The sequence below is a fragment of the Neltuma alba genome, unplaced genomic scaffold (assembly GCF_004799145.2).
Source record: "Neltuma alba isolate B1F8T4 unplaced genomic scaffold, ASM479914v2 tig00012348_pilon, whole genome shotgun sequence".
In the NCBI taxonomy this organism is placed as follows: domain Eukaryota; kingdom Viridiplantae; phylum Streptophyta; class Magnoliopsida; order Fabales; family Fabaceae; genus Neltuma; species Neltuma alba.
Genome location: NW_021636857.1, coordinates 578,045 through 595,714, shown reverse-complemented (window position 1 = coordinate 595,714; position 17,670 = coordinate 578,045). Strand labels below are relative to the sequence as shown.

General features: G+C 34.7%; 3 protein-coding genes across 4 annotated transcripts; 2 read left to right on the top strand and 1 right to left on the bottom strand.

The window, feature by feature from the left end:
* The first annotated feature begins 731 nt into the window (after positions 1-731).
* On the top strand, positions 732-10,116 carry LOC114726255 (choline/ethanolaminephosphotransferase 1). Of its 2 annotated transcripts, XM_028912833.1 has the most exons (21): positions 732-771; positions 965-1,032; positions 1,406-1,601; positions 2,568-2,577; positions 2,681-2,731; positions 3,090-3,167; positions 3,711-3,786; positions 3,878-3,900; positions 3,986-4,086; positions 4,503-4,597; positions 4,706-4,774; positions 5,692-5,761; positions 6,160-6,223; positions 6,294-6,334; positions 6,445-6,529; positions 7,487-7,549; positions 8,475-8,533; positions 8,632-8,684; positions 9,110-9,182; positions 9,680-9,723; positions 9,892-10,116. In XM_028912833.1, the coding sequence occupies exons 3-20, from the start codon at positions 1,465-1,467 to the stop codon at positions 9,699-9,701; spliced, it is 1,170 nt and encodes a 389-aa protein (XP_028768666.1). In that variant the 5' UTR covers positions 732-771; positions 965-1,032; positions 1,406-1,464; the 3' UTR covers positions 9,702-9,723; positions 9,892-10,116. The 2 variants fall into 2 exon arrangements, with proteins under 2 accessions (XP_028768666.1, XP_028768667.1); XM_028912834.1 differs by lacking the exon at positions 732-771 and having other exon boundaries at positions 919-1,032; positions 1,398-1,601.
* A 2,753-nt stretch (positions 10,117-12,869) lies between these two features.
* On the top strand, positions 12,870-14,447 carry LOC114726256 (putative F-box protein At4g21240). Its single transcript, XM_028912836.1, has one exon. The coding sequence runs from the start codon at positions 13,000-13,002 to the stop codon at positions 14,131-14,133; it is 1,134 nt and encodes a 377-aa protein (XP_028768669.1). The 5' UTR covers positions 12,870-12,999; the 3' UTR covers positions 14,134-14,447.
* Positions 14,448-14,612: 165 nt separating this feature from the next.
* Positions 14,613-17,119, bottom strand: LOC114726257 (uncharacterized). Its single transcript, XM_028912837.1, has 8 exons — positions 16,712-17,119; positions 16,351-16,431; positions 16,203-16,262; positions 15,914-15,957; positions 15,429-15,471; positions 15,246-15,317; positions 15,028-15,129; positions 14,613-14,940 (listed from the first exon to the last, which is right to left on the bottom strand). Exons 1-8 carry the CDS (start codon positions 17,114-17,116, stop codon positions 14,821-14,823), a joined length of 927 nt encoding a protein of 308 aa, XP_028768670.1. The 5' UTR covers positions 17,117-17,119; the 3' UTR covers positions 14,613-14,820.
* Between the last annotated feature and the right edge of the window lie 551 nt (positions 17,120-17,670).

The window sequence follows — 17,670 nt, the reverse complement described above, 5'->3', positions numbered from 1 at the left end:
TTGCGAAACATGAGTTGTTGTTTGTTAAGTTAAAGAGGAAAAAATAATAACCACCGAGTGCTTGGATCAACTAGTTAGGGGATTGTTCCAACTTAACCAAAGATTATGGATTCGATTTTTTGGGCACGCAGCAGCGCAAGTGGTAGACCCATATGGGTCCTCCAATTCCCAACCCGGATTAATCTGGTTTGTGATTTCCTGAGGGGTTGACCAGGATACCGGGTGAAGCAATTCAAAAAAAAAAAAGAGGAAAAAATAAAACTTAATATATTATCTGTTAATTCTTTTTTTTATAGTATTTTTAAGGGAATAATTTTGTGGTCCCACATTTCTTAATCTCTCGAGTTCTTAATATAAGAGTTTAATTAACTTTTATTTTGATAATAAATATAAGACTTCAATCCGTTTTATCTTTCATATTTATCTCTTTTTTTTAATGTAGTTCTTATATAATGATAGTTCTTAGCAAAAATATTTTAAGAAAAACAACACCTACTTATTATAAATAACTAATACAATTAGTTTTTAAATTAGTCAAATAGTTCTTAATATAATTAATAATTAACAATCTTTTGTAAAGAAAACTTGCAATAAATTTTTCATTATAGAATCTCAAAAGCAACTTTTGATGCTGTAAAGTATAAAGTGTAGTACTGTTAGTTCTCAAAGGGAAGATCAAAGGCCCCTTCCCTTCTCTCTTCGTTGTGGAATTGAGATTAAGATGGCGTCTAGGAGACGGGATTTAATTTGAACGGTCTCTCTCTCTCACAGGTAAGAGGCTAATAAGCTATTCAATGGCCAAAGACAAACCATTCATGGTAATTAATTATTCATTAATTAATGTAACAATGTAATTTAGTTTAATTATATCTTATTCCCCTGGTTGCCGTTGCTATCAGAGGAGAAGGACAAGGGCTAGTATCAAGTGTTGTTTGTTTACCCACTCTCCTTTTATTATTACTAGCTCCAGCTTTGCAGGGTTCCGATTCTGCCATTTTCCCTGGGCCTGCACCGCCTCTGCGGTTCGGAGAGGTATGAGACTTGTTTCTGCATTTTTTGTTTTCCCCCCTTTCTTTCATTCTGTTGGATTTGCAGACTTGTTAGCTTTCCTGATCTGTACGTTTCCCATTTCTTATTCTTCATAAAGATTGGCTTTTTCTACCTCTAGATCCGTTATAGTTTGATTTGGTCGGGTCCAATCTTCTTTAGTTTGGGAAATGTGCACGTTCAACGCAAACCAAAGTACTGGCCTTTTGTTTTTATATAAATCAGTTTGTGTTGTAGCAGGCTTGTCATCTCTGAAGTTATTTCAATTTGTCTTTTAACATACATTTTTATTTTCTGTAGTCTTTTGTTATTGATATCAAACAAATTCCCATAGCTATTCGTTTTCAAAGCTCTGCAGGTCGTGTAGAGGCTTAGTTGGTCTTTGAAGGAAAAGAATTTCAGGGTTTGTCTGAGATAATGGGTTATATTGGTGCTCATGGGGTGGCAGCTCTGCATAGATACAAATATAGTGGTGTAGATCATTCCTACCTCGCTAAATATGTTCTCCAGCCGTTCTGGAGTCGCTTTGTTACTCTCTTCCCTTTATGGATGCCGTGAGTACTTCCATCTTTGGAAATAATGTTATTATGACTTGCCTGTTTTATAGTAATAAATATTTGTTCACTTTCAGTATACTATATCATATTTTCTCAAGTTCTTTTATTGAATACCTTGTAATTGTTCAATATAACATTATTGTAATATACTGGCAAATAGTGTTGTCAGTTTGCGTAAACATGCATTCCAGAAGTGAAAATTAGCATCAGTATATCGTCAACCTTATTTATGATTCATTAATTTAGGGCCCCTCTGGTTTCAGGAATTTTCTTAATGTCTATGATATTTTTATTATAATTATTTAACATCAAATATCCTTTTCTTTTTGTGGTTTTCTAAGCTGGGATCCTAGGATATTTTTCATCCTTAAAATCACCTTTTTTATTTTATTTTATTCTATTCCATTCTTGTACCAAACAGATCCTTAGGATCCGGGTGTATAAAATTTAGGAATTAGTGTGGGTTTAGTTTCTGTTATTGAACTTCAAGCAGTTATTATTGCCGTTAGAGTAGTCCATGCTGAGAATAGACCGACAGATATTTGTATTTGGAAGGGCTGTTACTGAACTTTTTTGTTTAAATCCTCATTCTCCAGTTGTCTAAGATTAATAACATTAGGATGCGAATGACAATAACCTAACATTTGTGAGATTTAATAATTAATGACATCCAATAACTTTCTGTTCATATGATCTGTTGTTGGGAGCTAAAATGCTTGCAACTTGCCAAAATTCCACTTCCTCATTTTGACTAGAGACATGTTTAATCTGTTCTGGTTTTCAAATAAAAACACAGACAAACACAAATGTAAGAAGACAATATTTTTATTTACTCTTTGGTAGTAGTTTTGGTTAGACCTTACTGAGTGCCAGTTTAGTTTATGAGTTCTGGATTGCACTAACTTCTGCCCTTTTCTTGTATTTTCCCCATCTGTTGGCATATTGATAACCTGGGATTTGCAGTCCAAATATGGTACGTCTTTGTGAGTTCTCATTGTAGCATTAGTCCACAACTGTTTATTTTGACATCATGAACTTATCCTTGGCACTGATAATTCACTTGTTGTTGGTTACAGATAACTCTTACTGGGTTCATGTTTTTACTGGTGTCTGCACTGCTTGGCTATGTAAGTGAGACCTGAGCTAACAATTATCCTATTTCACAATGCTGACACTCATAGGAGTGTGATAAATTTTGCACTTTTGTTATGCCTAACTTTCTATTTTCTCTTTTTGTCAAATAATATCTTGAAATTTGTTATGAGTGAATATCATTTATATGTAGTCTTGTTAAGGTTGCTGGTTAATTTCATTTTTTTTTTTTTTTTTTGGGATGCCTTCATAGAACATTTCATTGTTAGAATAGTTCAATTTTACCTTTGATGTTCATGGAAGGAAATTTGGACCCTGCGATTGGCTGTATTGAAAGTTGAGACTGTGAATCATCAAACAATGCTAAGTTTTCCTTATTAACTATTGATGCAGATATACTCACCTCAATTGGACTCACCTCCACCAAGATGGGTTCATTTCGCTCATGGACTACTTCTGTTTTTATATCAGGTCTGCCTAGGTCCTTATATTGCTCATATAGCAGTATTATATGCTCCATTTTTTTTTTGGGGTTGATTTTAGCCTAATAAAATCTTGTTACTTTTCTTAATTCGTTGCCTTGATCTCATTTCTTATATTTGCTATCTGCTTTTTTGAATATCATGCGGTGCTGTTTTCATGTGCTTATTTGAGTTTAATGAAACCCTGGGATTTAATTGTTGATGGCTTTGTTGTGTGTGTCTGTTGTCGTATATTAGAATAATCTGATTTTGACGCATGTTTAGATTTGACATCCTATTTCTTATTATGGAAGAATTTACTGAACAGAATTCTATATTTTCAAACTGGATTTTTGTGATTTTTTATTTGTAATTATAATTGTTGAGCTATTTTTATTTATTCAACTTTCCCATTCTGTCAATTTTATGCATTACTTTTAGGAGTTCATGTATGACAGTATGAGTGAAATTTATTAAATGATAACTGAGTTTCCTATATTTTCCTAGCATATTATGTTACTGATATATATATATTTTGGGAAATATATGCTAGACATTCGATGCTGTGGATGGGAAGCAAGCTAGAAGGACAAATTCTTCCAGCCCACTGGGGGAGCTGTTTGATCATGGTGAATTTGCATCTTCATTTTTTTTTTCCTAATTGTTTATCTTTATCCATGCAATGTGATGGTGATGAATATATATTATACCATGTTGCAGGATGTGATGCGCTTGCTTGTACAGTATGTCCGCTGTTTTGGTTGTTATCTTTAATTCTTTAACCTCTGAAAGAGAATAATGACGATCATCTATTAAAATTTGTATCAGTTTGAATCATTGGCTTTTGGGAGCACTGCTATGTGTGGAAGAAGTACTTTTTGGTTCTGGTTAATATCTGCAGTTCCATTTTATGGTGCAACATGGGAGCAGTAAGTTATTGTGGTTATTGTTATACGCCAGATAAAATATTACATAGATTTCTCTCTCTCTCTCTCTGTGTTTTAAAACAAATAGGAAACTCCATTAATTTTATGCAGTGCCTTGAGTTTTGTTTTGACTACCCTTTTGCCAGAACTAGGTGCTTCTGGCTAAGTTGGAATACTCAAATGGAGGTTCCTTTTTTAATGGTTTTGAAAAAAATATTATATCATATGCCAATAGTCCTGTTTATACTGTTATTATTAAATGGATGCTTTCTTTAGTATATCTTTCTTTGTAAAATCACACTTTTTTTTTTAAATGATTGCATATGATCCTTTTTTATTTATTCTTCTCAATTGTCTTTTCTGTATATATTTTTTCACTAGCATTATTGATTTTCTTTTGAATGTTGTTTTGAATGCAGCTATTTCACAAACACACTCATATTGCCAGTTGTCAATGGACCTACAGAGGGTCTTATGCTTATTTACGTCTGTCATTTTTTTACGGCTGCTGTGGGTATGCTGTTTTTCTAGTTCTATTTCTTAATTTGGCATTTTGTAACATTCAATGTGATTTTTCATCTATCTGCCCTTGATCAACTTATTTTACTATCCCGATCTTTAGGTGCTGAGTGGTGGGTTCAGCAATTTGGAAAGTCTATACCCTTTCTAAACTGGGTGCCTTTTATTGGTGGTAAGACTGTCCTTCATTGTATGGTATACTGGTCAGTTTTGAGACCTAAAGGTTTTGATTTGAGCTCTATTTTTGAGACCTAAAGGTTTTGATATGAGCTCTATTCTTTACGTATATGATTACTTATCTGTTTGTACCAAGTTTCACTTATAGTCACTTTTCCTTAGTAGTATCCTTTGGAATTTCTTTCGCAACCCTGTTTCATGTGATTTGGAGGCAACTTTATATCCATTCTTACTATGTTTATAACTTTATATTATCTGCCAAACACTAGTGATCCCCAAAAGTTTAAGCTGTTAGGATAAAACAGACGAATGATATTTATATGTCTAGCATGCCATCACATATAAATGCCTTTTGGGTTTCAAACCATTTGCACAGGGGAGTTGGGTTGTTTTTCTTTTTTTTTGGGGGGGGGGGGGATTATATAAAAAATATGATGTTACTAATTTTTTATATGCCTATTTAATCAATGTCATAACTTTAGGTGGCAAAGTATCCTTGACTGTTACTTAGGCTTTATGAATAACATGGTACTCTGATAAACCATTAGAATTTCTCGCAACCTGTTCCAGTGTACTCGTAAACGAACTTCTTAAATTACCCCCCGCCCCCCTGGGGGGGGGGGTTTGCTCTTGACTTTGTGCAATCTTTCTCGTTTCTTATGCTTCAATTTATCATGGTAAATTCAAATATGCCTTTCATTTACTTTGAGACTAGTGAGAGTTGTTCCTATCACTAATGTCATATTTTTATGGCATTCCCAGTAGGAAGATGTTTCTGAATCTATTGTACTCGGCCTATCAAATTACTTTTATTTTCTTTCTTGTGTGTCTTGATGTTCTTGTCTGCATATAACCTAGTCATTCTGCAAATTCTTTCAGTAAAATTATGAGTTTGATTCTTCTGGGTTTCAGGAATTCCTACATACAGAGCTGTATTGTTTATTATGATAGCTTTCGGTGTTATACCAACAGTCACATTCAAGTACGTATATCTGATGATATTAATGTTCAAGCTTTTCAGCACTGGCGTTACTTTACAAGTTCAATTTTTTTTCATACGAAAGCATGCATTCTAGTTTAATGGTAAATTTGTCAAAAACGTTTAGGCAGACCGTTCTGTACCATATACTTCGTGAGATGGTAGTAGCCTGAAATTGTTGAGTAAGGCAGAAGATAGATGACATTAGGTCTTCTATCAGGTTCTCATAGATAACATGAAAAATCTCTCCATCTTTCATTACATACATGGATCTTCTTGTTATATGTCCAATATGATTCTACTTACCCAAAAGAGTTGAAAATCATTCCTATGTTTCTGTATACACTACCAGTCGCTAACTATGTGACATGCTTGAAATGTCAACCTTTGGTTTTGTGCAGTGTCTGTAACGTTTACAAGGTAGTTAAGTCAAGGAATGGAAGCATGTCACTTGCACTGGCAATGGTAAAACCTTTTGTCATGGATATTTTCCCAAATTCTAGTTTCCTGGTTGATGTGTTCTCTTTTTGTGCAGCTTTACCCATTCGCTGTCCTCTTGGGAGGAGTTTTACTGTGGTATAACTTAAGTCATGCTCTTTCTTTTTTCGTTGGTTCCCATTTTTGTTCAGAAGTGCATGTTCTTTTCCGTTGTAGATGTAAACACAGTTTCCTGTATTTGTGGGCAGGCAATATTTATCGCCATCAGACATCCTTGGAAACTACCCACACTTAGTTATTATAGGAACGGGGCTTGCTTTTGGGTTTCTGGTGGTAAGCTGTGTTTCTCAATTAAATTATAATCGCTCAAGAATTTCACCCTGATTTTTTGTGGCATTACTGTCTTTTACGTCATATACAGATAACGTTTTAGCTGGTTACTTGCTGTGAAAATGTATATAAATAATCATTGGCTGTTTGGAGGATGAACGGATTTAAATTAAAGTACTGAAAAAGGAGCACCTCAACCAATTCACACGTACTGTTGCACGGTGGTCTAAAATGGTTTCAGAAGCCACGTGTTCAGTTCCCATTTGATAAATAATTTATTATTTTCAGATTTCAATCTGTACAAAATTCATTTTTCCTTTGTTTCTGGAAGCTCTTCTTGGTCTTGTCGACACCTTCCCACATATCTTGATATTGACTAAAAATTTTGTTCTGTAGGATGCGTTGTTTCATTTCAATTTTTATTTATTTTTCTATATGACATCCGGCTTCGTTGAAAGTGTGATTTTATGCTGTGGTGTTATATCAGGGCACACAGAGCTTTTGTTTGAGTAATTCTTATTGGATTTCTAAAAAATTAAGGACCCTTTGTTTGTTAAATAATAAAAAATTCCAGTGCAGACATTTTGTTAGTCATTTGTATTCTGGTGTATAATTTGTAATTAACATTGTCAGGTAGGTATAAGGTGGTTAGGCAGTTGTAATATGGGAGTCGTTAGAAGGTTTAAGAGTTAGAAGCCTATATAAGGAACATGTCTTGTATCCAGAAGCTAAGTTTTTGTAATATTCAGTGCACTATTCAGCTATCTCTCTCGTTCTCTCTCTGTCTCTGTCTCCTCTCCTCTTGCTTCTTCATCTCTACCGCTATCCATCATATTCTTATAAGTGTTGTGGTAAATTGGTAATTCTTGGGCAGACTATAGTCTGCCGCCCTTAGCTCCACCATTGTGGACAATCTAATTCTTCACTCCAATGCTCATAGAAGTAAGCTTAATTTTGCAGGGAAGGATGATTTTGTCCCACTTATGTGATGAACCCAAGGGCTTAAAAACTGGAATGTGCATGGTATTGAGCTTCATTATGTTAAATGCTGGAGATTTTTTTCATAGCTGTTAACTTTCCCATTTTGGATATTGTCTCATAATACAACTAGTGACTATTTAGGATGATGCATTTATGTGGGTGTGCTTGTCGTGGCATTCTTTGTTGATGTTCTAATCACTTTTAATCGATTTTCTACCATTTCCTCCTTGATGGATGTTACACCAAGTTTTCCTCATACAATCATTATAGGCACTATTTTTTTTTTTTTATAACCACACATCCATTGGGACATTTTTTGTCCTTTGACTCTTCTCCCTTTGAAACCCAACGTTCTCTATTATGTAACATCGCTAGTCTTGTAACTATATGGTAAAACTTTTTATCGTAATAGGCATTTTGCAATCACAAATGAATTTTGATGCATTTTTCTATTTCAACCACCCAACCTATACCTATGCTCTCGGAGTTCTTATAATCGTCGTTGCCCACTCATGCATGTCCCTTAGATGTCGAATATTTGTAAACATGAAGAATTATCTTTTCCGGGGCTTCCATAGCACTTCTTTTGATATTCAACTATGAGCAATTTTCAGGTCAATAAAAACCATGCATAGGTATTTTTCTGTGTTATGTTGGCAATTGTTTTTGGCACTTCCTCATCAGGACTCAACATTTGTAGTTTTATACTCGCTTTGGACTACAAATAAAATCTTAGCTCTATTTTCCTTGGTTCTATGAAATGCATCATTGGCTGAATAATCTATTTTGATTTATAGGACTCTATTAACGGTTCAAGATATGATTTAATTGGGGGCACATCCTTCATTGGTTAACTGAAAATGAGAATATTTAGTTCAAAACCCGAAGTACCTGGTTTCTTAGATGTGACTCACTGTCAAATCTTTGCACTGAGATAATTGATTCGAGGATTGTTTCCATTGTACAGTCCCTGCTGTATCTCCCATTCGCTATTGCTAATGCACTTACATCAAGGCTGAATGATGGGTATGTCTTATTGCACTTTCGATTGATAGATGTACTTTATGTTATTTGCTTTTTGTTGTTTTTGTCCCCTCACACAAGTTCATCAAATTATGTGGCAGGGTTCCTTTGGTGGATGAGAGACTGGTTCTTCTAGGTTATTGTGCATTCACAGGTGCAGTTAACATTATTTTATTTTTGGGTAGTTATAATCAGAGAAAAGAAATAAATAAGTGAAAAGGCCCAGAAGATTTTGTGGGGCAAAAAAATAAAAAAGTTATAGGCCAGAGGATAAGAGATCTCTGGGGTCTGAAATGATCCGGCAATTCCCAAACGTATTGTAGAGTCAACACCACAGAACATACACCAGCATATTCTGTCATGTTATTATTTGCAAATTACTTGTCTCAATTCAGAACCAATTTATAATTTATACGTGTGGTCTGCCTGGGAAGTAAAGCTACTCATCTTACTGAGAAAAAAAAATCAACTTGTAGTTAAATTTTGTAAGGCTCAGTTTTGGTTGATATTTGAGGGGGATTACATGGGAAATTAATTGACGTTGCTCTCTGCTTGCTTGATGTCTGTTTCTCTTAACAGTGACTCTTTACTTGCACTTTGCGACATCTGTCATTCATGAGATTACAACCGCCTTGGGAATATATTGTTTCAGGTAAATTATCATTACTAGACTGATGTGCTATTTGTAAATTCTGGCACTTGTTCCTCCCTCAACGTTGTCTTCACTTCATCTCTTTTGTACATAAATAATACTACTTTCGATCCTTAATACTAAAGCTAGATAACTAATTTAGGAATATTAAGGACATTAGTTAAGTTGGTTAATTGTAACAAATGTATATTAACTTTCCTAAACTACCCTCTTTGATCATGTGTTGAAACTACCTGTTGGTGGGAACTCTTTAGAATTAATAGAATTATTTAGGGGGAAAAATTATAAATTTGGAAGATAAGATGGATTGAAATCTTATATTTAGGTTTAAATCCAACCTTCCACTTACTTTTATATTAAGAATCGGATTTAGTATCATATGTTATTACTGTAATCTAAGTGGCTTCTTGCGGTTAAGTGTTACTCATTTCATTTATCTAGCCATTGCGGATGATGGGCTTTTGATACTTACTATCTGACCTTTTGCTTGATTCCAGGATAACAAGGAAAGAAGCTTAGATTTAACAATGTTTTCCTTTAGGTATGTCCTTGTCATATTCATAATTTATGTTCTTGAAGAGATGTCTTCTATTGTGAACTGATGTCTTCTTCAACTATACAGAATTTTTTCTCTTTTTTCGTTATTATTTTTTGTTGGCTGAACATATTGTTTATTGCCTTTTTGTGTTACTTTAAATTGCTATTTCAGTTACTTCAGCGGGAAAGTCTGTCAGAAAAATGCGGGCAGAATTTCAGTTTATAGAATTTTCCTTCAATTTTTGACCAATCATTGTTTATGATGATCGCTGTAACAGTAAACAACTTTGACTTAATTGCAAAGGGAAAAAAAAATTATATAGATTTTCTTATTTTTGGACAGGAATACGAATGACTTGTCAATTCTTCGACTTGGTTTCATGTTTTGAATCACTGAATCGTTTATTCCATTTTTTTAATTTCTTTTTTTTTATAAAAAAAAAAACTTTTGGGCTTAATGATTGAATCATTTATTGTAAAATGTCTTTGTGTTGTGAGCTTTCAAAGCTTCATGCTTGGCAGTAGCTTTGAACACTTTAGTTCTTATTCTACAACTTGGCATCAAGTTCTTGTATTATTCATAAATTATGGTAAGCATAACTTCTTAGTTGATATAAAAAATTCTAATAAATCACACTAGGAATTTCGTTTTAGTGGGGCACATTTTTCTGACCCTGTGCAATATTAAATTGACAATACTTCTGGAATTTTCTTTTGGGGGGTTGATGTAAAATGTTGACTCATGTGAGTTCTTTAACATCTTGCTTTATTGCTGTTAAGAGTGCTTTTAGACTTGGTTTGAAATTAATATGTTTCTCAACTGAATTTTTTTAGACTTTGTCCTCTTTTTATATATGATTTTGTCATAGCTTTGTTTGTTCTGAAAAAGGGTGAAAAGTTAGGGTTGCTCTGCGCCAGTCATTTGTGTACATACATTTTATGTATGAAAAAAAAAACTATTTTCTGTCTTTGATAATATAAAATCTAATTTATAGTTTAATTTGAACTTCAAACTAGATTTTATATTAATAAAGTAGTATTTCATTTCAGTAAAAATAAACTCGCAACAAATCTGCATAAATCATATATTGTCTCTAGTTTTTAATATAAGAGTTAGATAATTAATTTGAGAAGATTAAAAAAATTAGTTAAGTCAGTTATTTACAAGAAATGTATGTTGATTTTTTTAGACTATAATTATTTAATCATGTACATTAAAATAACACTTAGGTGGAAATACCTTAGAATTATGGGAATATTTTTTAAAACATATTACTCTTCCAGTTCTAAATATAAGACTTTCTAGTAAGGGTCTTACATTTAAGACCGGAAGAGTATAAATTTTGGAAGATAAAATAGATTGGGATTTTATATTTAAAACTATTAACTAAAACCGCTAACTAGTTTATATATTTAGGATAGAATAGTACTAAATTTGTCAATCAGACATTAAATTATAAACAACACAATTGCGCATTCAAAAAAGTACCTCACTTTCAAAATTGGCTGGGGATGATCGGCTATGGCCGGCTGGTGAGTATCTTGTCGTGATCTGGCCCTCAACGAATGTGGAGAGGGGTGTCTCTATGTCCTTTTCCTCTATTATCATTAAATTATAAAAATAAATTTTAAATTATCAATACTAAGATGGCATTTGGGTAGATACAAAATCATGACTTTAAAAGCATTTTTACGGTATACAAAATAAATATATAAAAAAGTTTATCTTAATTTGTAAGAAAATATTTTCCAAAAGTATTTTTAGAGTTAGACAGACACCTCCTAAGTCATATCGAGTACGTTTTGTTGTCATGCGGATTCTTAATTCATAAGTTGTAGGGAGCCATTTATGTCACCACACACAGACCAAAGTCAAAAGAATGGGTCTCACATTTCATATTGTGGGCGACCACGCGTCAATAATTGGTTGACACATGATATCTTCGTGGATGCTGCCCTCTTGACAAAAATAAACAAATAAATAAATACTAAAATTTTCCGAGTTTAGTGCTTTCCTCTTTTTATCTCTGTTTTTGTTGCATGTGGATGTTAATTAAGGATTTTGGAGAATGTCTTGAAACTAACTTGAAATTAGTGCACAGTTCGTTATCCAACAATAACAACATAGACTAATGTGTGATGTCATAATAAATCTACAAGTTCTAGAACTGATGCACTGCCACTGGGAAGGATCAATGATACAAATGCCAATTAAATTTATTATATTGACTTGAACAAGTCATTTTGACATAATTTCTGTGGGATAAAATTCAGCATATATAAGATGGTAGCATTAATATCGAAAACTGGAGCAAAGAAACAAACCCTGCATGGGAAGAAAAGTTAAGAGAAGAGAAAATGAAAGGAAAGAAAAATTAGAAAGAAAATGTTATCACCTTTCTTGCCCAGATAGGAAAGGAAAAAAAAAAAAAAAGAACAAATATTTAAATGACTAAAATATTCTTATCATAATACATAGTATTTAAAGTGAAATAAAATTAAATATTGCAACAGGAAAATTATACTAATATCAGCACTATTATATTTTAAAACCAATTATTTAATAAAAATATTTTTTAAGATAAAAAATAAAAAGTGAATAATTTTTTAAATATAACAAAAATAAATAAATATGAAGAGGAAGAATTTAAGGATGTACATGGCAAGAGGAGCGGCAACCACTGAAATTTCTTTTTCTTCCCCAATTTCTCCATTTATAAAGAAAAGATCTGAAGAAAAAATCGGGCATAAAATCCACATTATTTTCCTTCGTCCAACTCTTTCTCTCCTGTCTAAACAGGCGAAACTAATTTCTCCTTCTATTTTTCTCCTTGATTTTCTCTCTATCTAAATAAGGGTAAGAAGAATTATTAAAAAGTATTTTTAAGAATATAATATAATTACTACAAAAATTTCAACAAGTGAGCATCATGTTCCGTGCCGAGGGAAAAAAAAAAAAAACAAATCCATGTTGTTCTTGAAACTTCTTCTTTTATTTAATATAATTTAAACACACACATAAATATGTTACTTCAACATGGAACCTTATCTAACTGTGGTCGGTGGCGACTTATGGTGTTATCCCCTGGACAACTAATCATTTTGCCCCTGCACCTTGAAAAATAAAAGAAGATGGTTAACAAACTCAAAAATTGAGGATCGATCAACTTCAAGGACAGTGTAGGAGCAAGGCCGCTGTGGATCAGTATCGATCTTTGAATAGAGAGAGAAAATTACTTAATTCCGACGTACGGAGGCTGTAATTCAGTGATCGATCTCCATGGATTCTCTGGATTCTCTTCCAGACGACGTTCTCTTTCATCACATTCTCCCCCCGCTTCCAACCGTGTCTCTAGTTCGATGCAGGCACTTCTGCAAATCTTGGCCCTCCATCGTCCGCGATCCCCACTTTCTTGCTCTTCGCCAATCCTTCTACCCCACCTCCGGCCACCTCCTCTTCGTCTGCCCCGCCTCCGCTGTCGCGACCTCCGAACTTCAAGTTTTCTCCGCACCCATCTCCCCAGGGCAAGGTGACCCTCCTTTGGCCACCCACATCGCCACCATTCCCAATCTTAACGCTTCCATGGTCGACGTTCACTGCGTGAATGGCCTGCTCTGCTTGCATCCCAAGAATTCGTCTAATTCCAAGGCTTTCGCTCATATATTCAATCCAACCACTCGGCAAATTATTACACTCCCAGATGATTCCTCCGTAAGAGATAAATTTCGTGCTTCGACCCATTTTGGGTATGACCCGATCCGAGATGAATTCAAGGTTCTCCGGTTGCTGAAATATAATGATTCTCACGAGTTCAAGATCTTTACCATTGGTGATGCTACTAATTCATGGAAGCTTGTTAATAACGCTACGGCAACACACATCCGTCCGACGAACTGGTTTTTGGAGGATAAGAGAGGGGTTTGTGTCAACGGTGCAATTCATTGGAAGTACTCTTCTTATATACTTGCATTTGATCTCAGAAGCGAGCAATTCAGGCAGATCGATATCCCTGATGGGTATAAATACAAAGAGCATTGCCGTCCACATTTGAAATTCCCAGATCTTGTTGAGCTGAGTGGATGCTTGACCTTAGTTGGATACGACGATAGAGGTTTGAACTTGACGATCCTGGAGGACTACGAGACTCGAGAATGGACTCAGAAACGTATTATACTTCCTGATGGAGCAAATGAACGAATTCATTTTCCTCTGTGCAGTGTCCCCAAAACAGGCGAGATCCTCCTCATGCCGTACTTTTTAGGAAGGCTCGTCAGAGTAATTTATCATGACAAAGACAAAACGAGCTCTAGGAGAGCCGTGGTCATGAAAATGCTTGAGCCATTGTGGCCGGATCAAAAATCAGGATATATCAACATATTCTTCTATCAAGAAAACTTCAGATTATTGGACTGACAAAAACACGGAAGAAGGCTTGGTTCTATTTAGCGGAGATTCAGCGTGTCTCGAGGAAGCGTTTGAGAGGCGTTTTCTTTGGCCTTCCCTCTTTATTTCAGACCATTTCAGTCTGTCTCAATGCTTTCTAGATGCTAGGCTTAACAATTAGATTGATAGGTGGAATTTCTGTTGCACCGCTCTGCATGAAATTTAGATTTCCAGCAACATGGTAAAAGAGACTATTAGTGTGTTTGTAAACCTGTGATTTAACCGAAGTACTCTAATGTGAGTGTAGCTTTATTTGGGGGAAGAAGTGTCCAATTGATTTCCAAGCATAAGTTATGTTGAATGTTCATTCTGAAGGAAAGGATTAATTTGCTAATCATGAAACTGGACCGTGGTAAACCAAGTCTACCTTAAAATCCCTCCTCTAAAATCTAGAAATATAAGATGGAATGGCACATTTGAAAATTGCATTAACCGCATGACAGAGTTGCAGAAGAATAAGCACTGCTTTTCTGTGTATGAGATTAATCTTATAGCTATATAGTTTGCTGTTTAATTTGTGTCATTTTAACAACTGACAACATAACATAACCTCGAAACTATGCCAACTCAATTCTCAAAACCCAAAAAAATAGGGAGAGAAATGAGAGACATTCCGATTACAAGTTTGGGAACAACCCTAGGGCCAAAGATAAGGCATCATATAGCCCTCTCCAGCCAACTTGGCAACCTCAGCGAAGACTTCATCCCAAGTCTGGCAAGGAATACAGAGTACAGCATGTGGAGCAAGAACATGAAACACCCACTATTGAGCAAAACCTTGAGAAAGAAGAAGCACATCTCAGCATTTTTCGTGACAAGAAAGAAACATAAAAATAGAAAGGCCCTTCCAAAAACTGAACATACCAGAATGGAAAAAAGGGCATAAATCACGTCCATTGAAGGAATCGTATTAACACCCGAAGCAGTGAGCACGAAAGTTAGAGAAGCATGAATGTTAATGGTAATCTGCAAGAACCATTTCCCCCACCAACAGCAAAAGATAGAGGAAAAATACATTTGTTAGTGGTTTTTGTATAAGATATGATACAAAATTTAAACATAGTAGCAGCTTGATGGATTACCAAAGCTAGAATGTTTTCTCTTATCAAGAATGATGAAATCAAGACAAAGCCCACAGCACCCAGCGATCTTACCTGCAAAAATTATCAATATTTTAATACAAACACAAATGGAGGAGCCAACCAATGAAGACATTTGCTCGGACGAGGTATAAGATGCTCAAGGCAAAAGGAAACGAACAGTACTATTGTGCACAAGAAGATTGAGAGGTTCCAGCTTGCTCCTGACCTGACCAGATCCACAATTGAGAAAAAGAAAGCAGTTAGGGTCTTACAGCATAGTATAACTATCTTATTTCAACATTAAAAGAAAATAATCATCCACAATTCTAAGTTTTGAGCACCAGCTATTTAATCCAGCAAGATCAACGAGTACTTCAGAAATCAATCACCATCCAAAGCAACATATGAAAACGTAAATAAATTGCTTGGCTTGTCCGAAAACAAAGTCATTTGCAACTTCTGCCTGTTTAGAATACTATAACAGTCGCCTTCAGTTCAAACATAAGACATTTCATTTAATGCAGAAATCAAAGGACACCGATGCATGTTTAATTGCATCAAAACATAAATACTAAGACTTGAGATTACAAGTCCACATTGTTAGACAGCCATCACAACAATTTATTTGGACAAGTTTCATTACATCGTTAGCTCTGTACATGGCATACCTCCATAAAGTACCCATCGTGAAACCAACTATGCCATGCCTAAGCTGCATTAAAGATATGTTCAGAAGTTAAGTATATCATCATAGGCAACTTCACAAAAGTATGCAACATATAAATTAAAAAAAAAACAAGCATAAAATATTCGAGCTAAAGGAACTAAGCTTTTCATTTTCTGATACAAAAGGTATTCAATGTTAAATGAATAGCGGTTTCAAAGAAGTTAGGAAAACAGAGACCTGTTGCTCATTGGCCAGAAATTTGATCATGATAAGGATGAAAACAAGCTTACCAAAAAGGTTAAAGCTTTAACTGGACCAGACAAGACCAACAAAAGCATAGTTGTTGCCACCTACAATGAGAAGACCACTAGAATAATAAAAATCTGATAATGCAACAACTCGTCAAGAATTGATGTAGAGCATTCTGGGAGGAATAACCAGAGTTTTTCTTCCAGCATCAACACCCCATCTCATTGAGGAGATTACTATTGGCAACGAGAAGAAACAGCTAAAGTAATTCTGCATTGAAGAAGTAAAGCCAGTAAGTGATAAAAGCATACCTGAAACAAACATCTATAATGCGAATTCGAACAATTCTATCAGTATTAAACAAAAAGCATAACAATTATGCAATTTCCCTCTCTCTCTCTCTCTCTCTCTATATATATATATATATAGTTTTATTTCCTATGCATAGCCAAATGGACCTTGAAAGTGCCGACAAATTGAATAAACCACCACGTCGATATTTAAATTAACCTTCTGGTGAAAGACTATTTTCTGATGCACATTAACAAACCTCGATGGCGAGAGAGTTGCTCAAGAAGTAGACCAGACCAGTAAGCGCTGCAAACATGGAGCACTCAACCAATTGCAGTGTTTCCCTATATATAGGACCGTTTGGCGATAAGTCCTGCAGTTCAGTGGAAGTTCCATCGTTTTCTTCTCCACCACTGCGAATTGGGGTTCTAATTTCCGAAACCCTAAGAAGATGCGAGGGGGGTACAATAACAGAGAGTGACGAGAATGAAGGTGAATTTGAGAAAGATGAAAGTTTTACAATACGTGGACAATTGAGGCGATGGGATGTAGAAGGAAGAGGAAGAAGCGCGAGGAAGTGAGGTCGTAGAAGAGAAATGCGAAGTGGGTTAGCTCTGGAAATGGAGAACGAAGCGGAAATTTGAGAAGCTTTCAGGGGAATCATGGAGATGACTAAGGTCAAGCTTGTAGGATAAAACGGAGTGGTGAAGTGAAACGCCTCTGGTTATCTCATTGCCATATTCGCACTCCAATGTTTTTGGTGGGTTATAATCATCCGGGGTATTGAGGGTACGTCGTTGATTGAGGTGTCAGTAGTCAAATTATCTAACCGCACCCGATTATGATTAAGGAGTGTTTGACAACCCCCTAACCATGATTTCAGAAACACTTTTTTATAAAACAAGACAAATTCTTCTATATATTTATTTTGTAAATCATAAAAGCACTTTTAAAATCATGGTTTGGTTTCTATCCAAATACCCCCTAACATATACTGCCACTACTTAACTAATAGATTAAAAAAAAATTTAATTTAGTTACTTATAATAAATAAATATTATTTTTTTAAATATCCTTACTAATCAAGTTTATGATTAAAATTACTATTAATAAAATAACTATCTTGAGAAAAAATAGCTAAATATGATAAATAAATTGGATTGAGATCTTATATTGACAACCAAAATAAAAATTAAATAAAATTTTATATTAAGAACG

Coding starts and splice junctions, on each gene's coding strand:
- LOC114726256 (XM_028912836.1), top strand. CDS start 13,000: ATGGATTCTCTGGATTCTCTTCCAGACGACGTTCTCTTTCATCACATT.
- LOC114726257 (XM_028912837.1), bottom strand. CDS start 17,116: ATGATTCCCCTGAAAGCTTCTCAAATTTCCGCTTCGTTCTCCATTTCC. Junction 16,263..16,350: donor ATGCTGGAAGAAAAACTCTG/GTTATTCCTCCC, acceptor TTCTCATTGTAG/GTGGCAACAACTATGCTTTT. Junction 15,958..16,202: donor TTAAAGCTTTAACCTTTTTG/GTAAGCTTGTTT, acceptor TCTTTAATGCAG/CTTAGGCATGGCATAGTTGG.
- LOC114726255 (XM_028912833.1), top strand. CDS start 1,465: ATGGGTTATATTGGTGCTCATGGGGTGGCAGCTCTGCATAGATACAAA. Junction 4,087..4,502: donor TATGGTGCAACATGGGAGCA/GTAAGTTATTGT, acceptor TTTTGAATGCAG/CTATTTCACAAACACACTCA. Junction 5,762..6,159: donor ATACCAACAGTCACATTCAA/GTACGTATATCT, acceptor GGTTTTGTGCAG/TGTCTGTAACGTTTACAAGG.